This window comes from Neoarius graeffei, chromosome 4 (assembly GCF_027579695.1).
Source record: "Neoarius graeffei isolate fNeoGra1 chromosome 4, fNeoGra1.pri, whole genome shotgun sequence".
NCBI classification, from domain to species: Eukaryota; Metazoa; Chordata; class Actinopteri; order Siluriformes; family Ariidae; genus Neoarius; species Neoarius graeffei.
In genome coordinates this window covers 99,147,092-99,158,265 of record NC_083572.1, presented here as the reverse complement: position 1 = coordinate 99,158,265, position 11,174 = coordinate 99,147,092, and the positions used below count along the sequence as shown (strand labels likewise).

Below are 11,174 nucleotides of genomic sequence, written 5' to 3'. Positions count from 1 at the left end.
AAAGTTGTGCTTTCTTGCTTATAATATGCATATACATGTGGCTGTATAATAGTATAAAGCCACTTTATATTACTGTATAATATAAAAGTGTAATACATCATGTGATGACTGAGTGGTTAAGGTGTTGGACTCAAAATTCAATAGGGTTTCCCCACAGAGGTTCAAACCCTGCTCACAGCAAAGTTTGAACACTCTGTAGGTTTCCCCATGGTTTGGGGAAGCCATGGCCTAATGGTTAGAGAATGGTTCAATTTGCTGGACTGGCTGAAGCACCCTTGAGTGAGGCACCTAATCCCCAACTGCTCCCTGGGTGCTGTAGTATGGCTGTCCACTGCTTCAGATGGGTTAAATGCAGAGGATGAATTTCACTGTGTGCATATGACAAATAAATGCTTCTTCTTAATAATAATGAGTTGAATTTATATAGCTCCTTTCTCATACCCAAGGTTGCTTTGCAATAAAAAAAAGTCCACCAAAAGGAGGTGAGGATGTCATTCCAATGGTGTAGCTACCACAGTCCCACCAAAAGGTGCATGAAGATAAATCCCACACTGCCTGCACAGCTGCCGCGGCACCAACATCACTCGGAACACCGCTCCAAGAACAAAAGCACCGCCACACAGGGTGCTAGACAACCCTGATGTTAAAAAGAGCAATGAGTTCACTGCAGTCCATAGCATCACAGGCATCACCCATGGTGCACCAAGGCCTGGAGGGAACTGACACCCAAAACTGGATCCGGACCTACACCAAAACAGGTGGACAAAACACTCAAACAAAAAACAAACAATAAACATCAAACTACACAAACAGAAAAAAGAAAAACACCTGGGAAAATAAAATAAAAATAAAATGCTCTGGTGAGAAGCAGCAGGCAGAATGTGCACAGTGTACTCTCAACCAGAAACAGAAATTAAATAAAAAAAGTATGTAGTTATGTTACAGAGCCATGCAGTGTACTACAGAGGAGAACTGAGAATGCCAAGCATGCAAACATTCATCAATTATCTGTAACCACTTATCCTATACAGGGTCGCAGACAAGCTGGAGCCTATCCCAGATGACTATGGGCGAGAGGCGGGGTACACCCTGGAAAAGTTGCCAGATCATCACAGGGCTGACACATAGAGACACACAACCATTCACACTCACGGTCAATTTAGAGCCACCAATTAACCTAACCTGCATGTCTTTGGAGGAAACTGGAGCAACGGAGGAAACCCACACAGACACGGGGAGAACATGCAAACTCCACACAGAAAGGCACTCGTCGGCCACTGGGCTTAAACCCACAACCTTCTTGCTGTGAGGCAATAGTGCTAACCACGACACCACCATGCCGCCCTGCACCCAAACATCTGGAGGGAAATTTCATACATACACTACCGTTCAAAAGTTTGGGGTCACCCAGACAATTTTGTGTTTTCCATGAAAAGCCACACTTTTATTTACCACCATAAGTTGTAAAATGAATAGAAAATATAGTCAAGACATTTTTCTGGCCATTTTGAGCATTTAATCGACCCCACAAATGTGATGCTCCAGAAACTCAATCTGCTCAAAGGAAGGTCAGTTTTATAGCTTCTCTAAAGAGCTAAACTGTTTTCAGCTGTGCTAACATGATTGTACAAGGGTTTTCTAATCATCCATTAGCCTTCTGAGGCAATGAGCAAACACATTGTACCATTAGAACACTGGAGTGATAGTTGCTGGAAATGGGCCTCTATACACCTATGGAGATATTGCACCAAAAACCAGACATTTGCAGCTAGAATAGTCATTTACCACATTAGCAATGTATAGAGTGTATTTCTGATTAGTTTAAAGTGATCTTCATTGAAAAGAACAGTGCTTTTCTTTCAAAAATAAGGACATTTCAAAGTGACCCCAAACTTTTGAACGGTAGTGTATTTCAAAAGTATTTTACAGGGAAATGGTGAGTAATTTATGAGCTGAGAATGCACCAGAAGCCACCAGAAGACCAACCATCCACCCATCCATTATCTGTAGCCACCTGTCCTACAGGGTTGCAGGCAAGCTGGAGCCTATCCCAGCTGACTATGGGCGAAAGGTGGGGTACACCCTGGACAAGTCGCCAGGCCATCACAGGGCTGACACAGTCAGTACGTTTACATGCACATCCAAATCGAGCTGCTGTCAGTAATCGAGCTGAAGGTCCCAGCAGGGGTGCCAGAGAAATCCAATCCTACATGCACATGATGAAATCGAGCTATTGTGTGAGGTGCATTGTGCACCCGAGCCACAGGTGGCGCTACACGCCCCATCGTATTGGTACACTTCCGGTTGTCGTCATGAAGAAGAGCTATTCAAGAGTATAAACAAAGTTATCAGCAGTGTTGCCAGATACTGCTGACGTTTTCCAGCCCAAAACATGTTCAAATCCACCAAAATGCACTTAAAACCGCCCAATCTGGCAACACTGGCAGTTCCGTGTTCACAAGTTCCGTGCTCAAGCTGTTAGGCTTGCTCTAACAGACTGTATGGCTACAAACTGTCCTGCACAGACCACTGTTTTGTAAGACAACTTATTTTGCACAATTGTATATTTTTCTAAAGTCCATTTTTTGCTTACAATTTTTTTTTTTGCTTACAATTTAACTTATGTCTTAATAAACACACAAAAAGTTCAATTGTTTTGCTTTTATTGACATTCTTCAGATGTTGGACATATATATATATATACACACACACACACACACACACACAAATACAATGACTTGTTTATGTACACAATTCACAGCTATGCAACAGCTGTACAGATGTATTTGGTGATACAGTAAGTGAGCTAAATTTTAATAGTGCAAACAATGCCACAAAAAGAAAAGATTCATGCCGTTGTCATGATTCGTTGTCATGCCGACCGAGGCTGTTGTGTTTCCCGCTTGTGGTCTCATCACTCGTCACTTCCGGAAGGGGCAGTGCTGAAGTAAGTAGCTTGAATATGTAGCTCAATAGGGTATACATGCACTAAGTAGCTCGGCAGAAATCGCATAATCTAGGTCGTGTAGCTCGATTCCGAGAAATCAAGTTTGGTTCAATTTCAGCCGAATTAAGGTGTATACATGGCATTTTGAACTTCGATTTCAGTCAAGCAACGGCAGAAATTCGATTCTCTCTATGTGCATGTAAACGCACTGATTGAGACAAACAACCATTCACACTCACATTCACACCTACGGTCAATTTAAAGCCACCAATTAGGCTAGCTTGCATGTCTTTGGACTGTGGGGGAAACCGGAGCACCTGGAGGAAACCCACGCAGACACAAGGAGAACATGCAAACTCCACACAGAAAGGCCCTCGTCGGCCGCTGGGCTCGAACCCAGAACCTTCTTGCTGTGAAGTGACAGTGCTAAACACTATACCACCATGCTGCAGCCACCAGAAGACATTCAAGTTAAAAATTTTCTGGGGGGCATGCCCCCAGACCCTCCCTAGCATTAGCGCACCTTTGGCTTCGCTGCCACAAATTTCAGAGCCACCTACTACTTTTTTTTTTTTTATATAACCAGCTACTTCAGATTTTCTGGAGAATCCTGATCATAATAAAAATAATACTAAACAAGCAAAGCAACAAAGCACATTTCCTCAAGAACATTCCCATCCTACACACTCGAGCCAGGAGATACAATTTCAATTTGAACTCAAAACTCCCCAAAACAGTAATTTATAATTTACCAGCTTAAGGTCGGTCCTTATCGTGAAATACCGTGACCTCGGCCTTGAAAATGCTGACCTCAGCCCAGATGCCTTGGTCAGTATTTTCAAGACCTCAGTCACGGTATTTCACGATACGGACCGACCTTAACCTGGTAAATAATATTTTTTTTTTCTTTACCAAATTCTAACAGAAAATGAGAGCGCCCGAAATAAAACAAACCTGCTACAAGCTTGCTTTCGGCTTTATCCGAAATGCTTTCTTTTATTTTGTCTTCATCAGGGTAGTAAAACTCGCGTTCTCTGTGAGCACTGTCGATATCGCTATCCATGCTGTAAAATTAATGCTATCATCTTGAAAAATGCGAAAATAAATCTTGACAAAAATTGCTGCTATCTTTGTTGTTGCTGTGAACGAACGAGTCGCCAAAGGTCCGAAACCAGGGTAGGATTCCGGACTGCTCGCGAGCCAATCAGAGCGCACGATTTGATGGAAACCGGACTGCGAAAAATACCAAATAAATAAATTCATTTATTGACTTTGAAATAAAATACACACCAATTAAGATTGCAGTGAAACATTTCTCGCTCCATCATACGCCTCATGCTGGAGAAAATAGTTTCCACTAATAGCCCATCTCTAGCACCTTGGTCTGCACATTTAAATGTGTATCTCAGCTGATTCTGCTCATAATTACACACTGAGTGAAGTGAAGATGAAGCAAACGCCTTAGAATAACCCTTGGCACGTGTTTGATCCAGAAGGAGACAGGACACGTCCTCCTGTAGGGGACGCTGTTGACCGGTGAATCCTCCACACATCCATACAGTCCAGCAACAAGCACAAGATACACACACACACACACACACACACATCTGCATTTCATTTCACTGCCACTGTGCGCGTTTAATCCTGGAAGATATGAGTTTAATATGTTTTATTCATGCACCCGATGAACAAAAGAAGTCTATGTTTTATTCCCCCACCCCTCCCTCTTATAATATATGCATATTATTTGCACAACTCCAAACAATTTTCTTCAACATGTTTATTTAGTGCAAAAGGCTCAGACAGGTCTAATGAATGTATAATGAATGAAGCGCACGCTCGGAGTTTCAGTGCTGCATCCTTTGCCTTGCAGCATCTCAGCCTCCTGCATCCTGAGTGACACCGATTCCAGCCAATCAGCGATCAGATGGGATTGTGCGTGCGTCCGTGCGCCAATAGGATGCCATAAGGGCGTGGCTTGGCTGTTAAACCACACCTTCGATAGAGCATAACTCGAAGTTCAGCGGCACAAATGCCAGTCCTGTGCAGGAGAGAGAGAGAGAGGGAGAGAGAGAGAGAGGACCGCGTCTGGCTCATTGCACTCACTGAAGCGCACGAACGAACGAACGAACGTACGCACGCACGTACGCATGCATGCACGCGCTGCCGGGGATGGCACTGCTGGATTAGATATATTTCTTTATTATTGTTTTTTTTTTCCACTTAAAAATAACAACAATAATAATAAAGCCAATCAGAAATCTGGGAGCTCATGCATTCATGCATCGTTGAACTTGACTCTCTCATGCTGGGATAAATTATGGGATGTCTCTGCGCGTCTGAGCAAAACAGGTGCTTCTCAATATGAACGTATTTCCTGCTTCAGTCTGATAATGCATGGATTTTTGCCCCCCCTTCTTCTTAATTTTTTGTTTGTTTTGTGGACCTGCTGCTCATAATTAGCACCGGAAGGCTTTAATATCGAAGCTCACGCGCATCAAGAGGATTTTTTCACTCATTCATTCACTCACTCACTCACTCACTATGCACGACCTTAAGAGTCATTAACACACACACACACACACACACACCAGGGTAAGGCAATGCTTTCATCAATGCTTTAATTCTCTAAGCATCTGACTTTAAGCTCCATGCATGATTTGTTTCTTCTTCTTCTTCAATGCATTGATGTTTTGTTTTTGTTTATTTGTTTGTTTTGGTAATGCATGATTGGACGACAAGATTTAGCCTTCGCATGTCTGCTGCAGGTTTGCTCCGAAAGGTCCTTGAAAGACCAAACCAAGATGACTTGTCATACTCAGTGTCATAGCCTGGAACCCAAATCTAACATTCAGTGTTGCTTTAATGGTAGAGATATTCATGCAATTTGTTGATTAGTTCCCAGAGAGAGAGAGAGAGAGTCATTTTCTGTGCTTCTTTTCGCCTTCCTTTCTTAGAAAGTCTTATCACTGAACTGTTCAATTATTTACTCAAATGCATACACTATACAGTACAGCGTATATGCATGACATACTGTATAAACAAGTACAACAGTTTCAACTGACATAGCTTCTTATACCAGAGTTGATTTGATTGATTAAACCTGTATTGTAATGTTTATTTTTAGGATCATGCTCGACTGCTCTTTATCTTTCTCTGAACGCATGGCTGTGGCTACATTGCAATGAGGATAACTGTTTGAAATAAAGCCGAGGAAAGACATTTGAAGTGCTGTCATGGATCTAAAGGATTTTTACCTATTGGCAACCTTTGTTGCTTGTCTGTGGCTGGATCCAGCCATCGCCCAAGAGCTAATTTACTCAATCCGTGAGGAGCTGCAAGAGAATGTACTTATTGGAAATATACCAAAGGATTTGAACATCTCCCATATGAATGCTGCCAGCAACAATCTGGTTTACCGTCTGGTCTCGAAAGCCGGGGACAACCCATTACTGAGAGTAATGAGCAACACAGGAGAGATTTTTACCACCTCGAACCGTATTGACCGTGAAAAACTCTGTCCTGGTCCGTCGTTCGAGGAGACCGAGTGCTCGTTTGAAATCGAAGTGGTCATCCTGCCAAATGACTACTTCAGATTAATCAAAATCAAGATCATCGTGAAGGACACCAATGACAATGCTCCGATGTTTCCTTCCCCTGTGATTAACATTTCCATTCCTGAAAACACTCTCATCAACAGCCGCTTTGCCATTCCCTCCGCTACTGATCCTGACACGGGACCCAACAGCGTCCACAAGTATGAACTTGTGAACGGACAGAGCACTTTTGGCTTGGATATCGTCGAGACGCAGGAAGGAGAAAAATGGCCACAGTTGATTGTCCAACAGAATCTGGACCGAGAGCAAAAAGACACCTATGTCATGAAAATCAAAGTGGAAGATGGTGGGAATCCACAGAAGTCCAGCACTGCCATTCTTCAGGTGACAGTCACTGATGTCAATGACAATCGTCCAGTTTTCAAAGAAAGTCAGATCGAAGTTTATATTCCTGAAAGTTCTCCAGTCGGGACTTCTGTTGTACAGCTGCAGGCTTCGGATGCAGATGTTGGGTCCAACGCAGAAATCAAATACATGTTTGGTACACAAGTCTCGCCATCTACACGGAGACTCTTTGCACTAAATGCTACGACTGGACTAATAACGGTACAGAGGCCGCTCGATAGGGAAGAGACTGCAATTCATAAGCTGTCAGTTTTAGCCAGTGATGGAAGCTCCAGTCCAGCAAGAGCAACTGTAACGATCAATGTGACTGATGTGAATGATAATGCTCCAAATATAGACCTGAGATACATTATCAGTCCGACTAATGGTACCGTAATGTTGTCTGAAAAAGACCCCATTAACACTAAAATAGCTCTTATCACCGTCTCTGATAAGGACACTGATGTCAATGGCAAGGTGATCTGCTTTATTGAAAAGGATGTGCCATTCCACCTCAAAGCAGTCTATGACAACCAATACTTGTTGGAAACCTCAGCTCTGTTGGATTACGAAGGGACTAAGGAGTACATCTTCAAAATTGTGGCTTCTGACTCCGGAAAGCCTAGTTTGAACCAGACTGCGTTGGTTAAAGTGAAGCTCGAGGATGAGAATGATAATCCGCCCATTTTTAGCCAGCCTGTGATTGAACTGTCAGTCATGGAAAATAACCAGCGTGACCTTTTTCTCACAACTATTAGTGCTACAGATGAAGACAGTGGGAGAAATGCGGAAATTGTCTACCAGCTCGGACCCAATGCCTCCTTCTTCGATCTGGACCGTAAAACTGGGGTGTTGACAGCCTCAAGGGTGTTTGACAGAGAAGATCAAGATAGGTTTCTCTTCACCGTCACGGCAAGAGATAACGGCACCCGGGCGTTGCAGAGCCAGGCGGCTGTGATAGTTACCATTTTAGACGAAAATGACAACAGCCCCAAGTTCACACACAACCACTTTCAGTTCTTTGTGTCTGAGAACCTGCCTAAGTATAGTACGGTCGGAGTGATTACAGTCACAGATGCAGATGCAGGTGAAAATGCCGAGGTGTCTCTCTCCATACTCAATGATAATGAAAACTTTATCCTCGATCCCTTCTCCGGAGTTATAAAATCGAATGTTTCCTTTGACAGAGAGCAGCAAAGTTCTTATACCTTTGACGTAAGGGCTGTGGATGGTGGTCGTCCTCCATGTTCATCAGTCGCCAAAGTGACCATCAACGTCATTGATGTCAATGACAACCCACCCATTGTCATCTACCCTCCATCAAACACTTCCTTCAAGCTGGTACCACTTTCTGCCATTCCGGGATCTGTTGTTGCAGAAGTTTTTGCTGTGGATGGAGATACAGGAATGAATGCTGAATTAAAATACACCATCATTAGTGGTAATGGCAGAGGACTTTTCAGGATTGATCCTGTTACAGGAAACATTACTTTAGAAGAGAAACCCACTGTTGCGGATATCGGTCTCCATCGTCTGGTGGTCAACATTAGCGACCTTGGCTATCCAAAGTCTCTGCACACACTAGTTCTTGTTTTCCTGTACATCAACGACACAGTAGGAAATTCATCTTTTATCTACGAGCTCATCCGGCGCACGATGGAGACACCTCTGGATCGGAACATCGGCGACAGTAGCGAAACGTATCAGAATGTCGACAATCTTAAAACCATCATTGCCATCGTCACAGGTGCTATGGTGGTAATCGTGGTGATATTCATTACTGTTCTGGTCCGCTGCCGAAACGTTTCGCAGTTTAAAGCAGCTCAAAGGAAGAAACAAGGTGCTGAGTGGATGTCACCCAACCAGGAGAACAAGCAGAACAAGAAGAAAAAGCGCAAGAAAAGGAAGTCACCCAAAAGCTCCCTGCTTAACTTCGTAAGCATCGAGGAGAACAAACCCGATGACCCAGCGCACGAACCCATCAACGGCACCATCAGCATCCCAGCTGAGCTCGAGGAGCCGGGGATTGGACGGTTTGACTGGAACACAACACCAACCACCACCTTCAAGCCCAATAGCCCCGATTTAGCCAGGCACTACAAGTCGGCCTCGCCCCAGTCAGCTTTCCACGTCAAGGCCGACACTCCAGTTTCGGCGAAAAAGCATCACGTCGTTCAGGAGCTGCCCCTCGACAACACATTCGTCGGGGGATGTGACACTCTTTCCAAACGCTCGTCCACTAGCTCGGATCACTTCAGTGCCTCGGAGTGCAGCTCCCAAGGAGGCTTCAAGACAAAAGGAGGGACCTTACACAACAGACAGGTAAAAGAACACTTTTACTGGTCTATAAGTAGTCCATGTAGCCGCCCTGTTTAGTACTGAAGTACTGAAGTGCCAGTCCTAGCCCAGTTGCTATAACTCACCTGATATGCATGCATACAAATAGGATTTAAAAAATCCAAAAGTATCACCAATGGGTGTACTCATCTACTTTGTACCAAAAAGCAACGTGTGTTTGATTAGATTCGGAAAGTGTAATTCTGCATTTTTCCCCCTCATGTGTTTGTGTTTTTGTTTTGTTTTTCTTTTACTTCCTTTTTTTTAATGATATATGTCCTATTCAAGGCACTGATAATTCGTTAGATGCTGTGAGTTGAAGGAAACTTGGATTGTGGATGTTGAAGTACGAACATTACAGTGCTCTCCGAATTTGTAAAAGAAACATTTTTTTCTAGCCTGTCTACTCCGATGTCATTTTACCACCTACAACATATGGTAATCCAAAGAAAAAAAAAGGACATAAAAGTATCCAGTAGTATTCAGTATTGTACTGAACGAAACAGTTTCTCTCCAAGAAGCATCACAAGAATAACCTGTTGCAGTACTGTTTTTCCATTTCCTGTAGTTTTTTTGTAACTTTACCGCTTGTACCTTCAATTTCCCCCCCCACTACTAGCACCGAACTCCTACTTCCTTGCATTGCACGCCACAAAGAAGCAACCCGTTGCACACACCCGTCACGGGTAAGCTTCATGAATATTCACATAAACTAACCTAAGCCATTAAGGTACAACCGTATCCGTTCCAAAGTGGATTAGCTGTTAATAAGTCTCAAATAACATATCTAATCCCGTTTCTTTGAAGCCTCATTAGAATGAGATGCTTGTTATGTAGCACAAATAATCTCATGTTATGGAAGGAGATTGATGGGAAGCTTCTTGGGTGGAGGGGAGGAAAGGATGTAGGGGTGAAGGGAAGGAAGGGAGGAGGGATTTTTGTTACCTTTAGGTGGCACTGTTGCTTCATAAGACATGGATTGGCTTTGAGCCAATGTTCAGTGTGTGTGTGTGTGTGTGTGTCAAAGGAGATGGAAGAGAGCAGTAGAGCCCCCCACCTCCAACTCTATCTCTCGCTCTCTCTCTCTCACACATACACCAGGTATCTTGGCCGTGTGTGTGTGTGCGCGTGTGTATTCAACTTAGTATGCAGCTCATGGCTAATGAAGGTCTGAATGTGTGGCAGATTGATAATGGCATTCGCAGATGTAAGTGATAAGGCTTGACTGCTTAAAAGCACACACACACACACACACGAACAAATGTTGCACACATTCCTGGGTCAGCGGATTGGAAATTGTTTGTAATTTCCTTAAGCATGAAATATGCACAAAGATGCTCCTGTTATTTATTACTTAGTGCCTGAAAACCATATCATGTGTATTAATAGAAAAAAATAGATGCAATCATTTTTTTTTTTAATTACACAATAAATCAGGCCCACTGTGCGTGTGTGTGTGTGTGTGGACAGCAATATCTGCATGTGCGTATTTCAATTACGTGTGTAAGCCGTAGTTGTGCATTTCAGAGCCCTCAATATCCCACAGTGTGCTCCGAAGCTCCCGCTTCAGCAGAGCACACTCCCCAGAAGCAAGTTTTCCCCAGAGACACACACCGATTCACACTTTTTACCTACTTTAGTTTAAGATACCTGACAGAATGGGCTACATGAGTATTTCTGTTTGGACTTCACATATCTGGTAGCACTGTTTACACTCGGCAGTACAGCGAGACAGCATCAATTGTTTTTAAAAGTATTTTCTTACCTTTGTAGTTGTTTTGCGTTGATCCAGCTGACTAAAAGGAGCTTTGGAGGTGTACGTATAGAAGGGATGAACATCGTTGAGGTTTATTTTCAGGAGCTCCTCTAGGCACAGAGTGAAAACAAATCGTGTCATTGCCATTATAATGAACAAGCCAGAAGCAGAAATGCCATTTTGGTTATAAGTG

At 43.3% G+C, this 11,174-nt stretch overlaps 1 protein-coding gene across 4 annotated transcripts in view; it reads left to right on the top strand.

Moving 5' to 3' along the window:
- The first annotated feature begins 5,006 nt into the window (after positions 1–5,006).
- LOC132885395 (protocadherin-9) overlaps positions 5,007–11,174 on the top strand; it is a 545,816-nt gene continuing 539,648 nt past the window's right edge. For all 4 annotated transcript variants that reach the window (XM_060920042.1, XM_060920041.1, XM_060920043.1 and 1 more), the window contains exons 1-2: positions 5,007–5,299; positions 6,075–9,210. In XM_060920042.1, the coding sequence (XP_060776025.1) occupies positions 6,184–9,210 (3,027 nt within the window). In that variant the 5' untranslated portion in view covers positions 5,007–5,299; positions 6,075–6,183. The remainder of the gene's footprint in view (positions 5,300–6,074; positions 9,211–11,174) is intronic.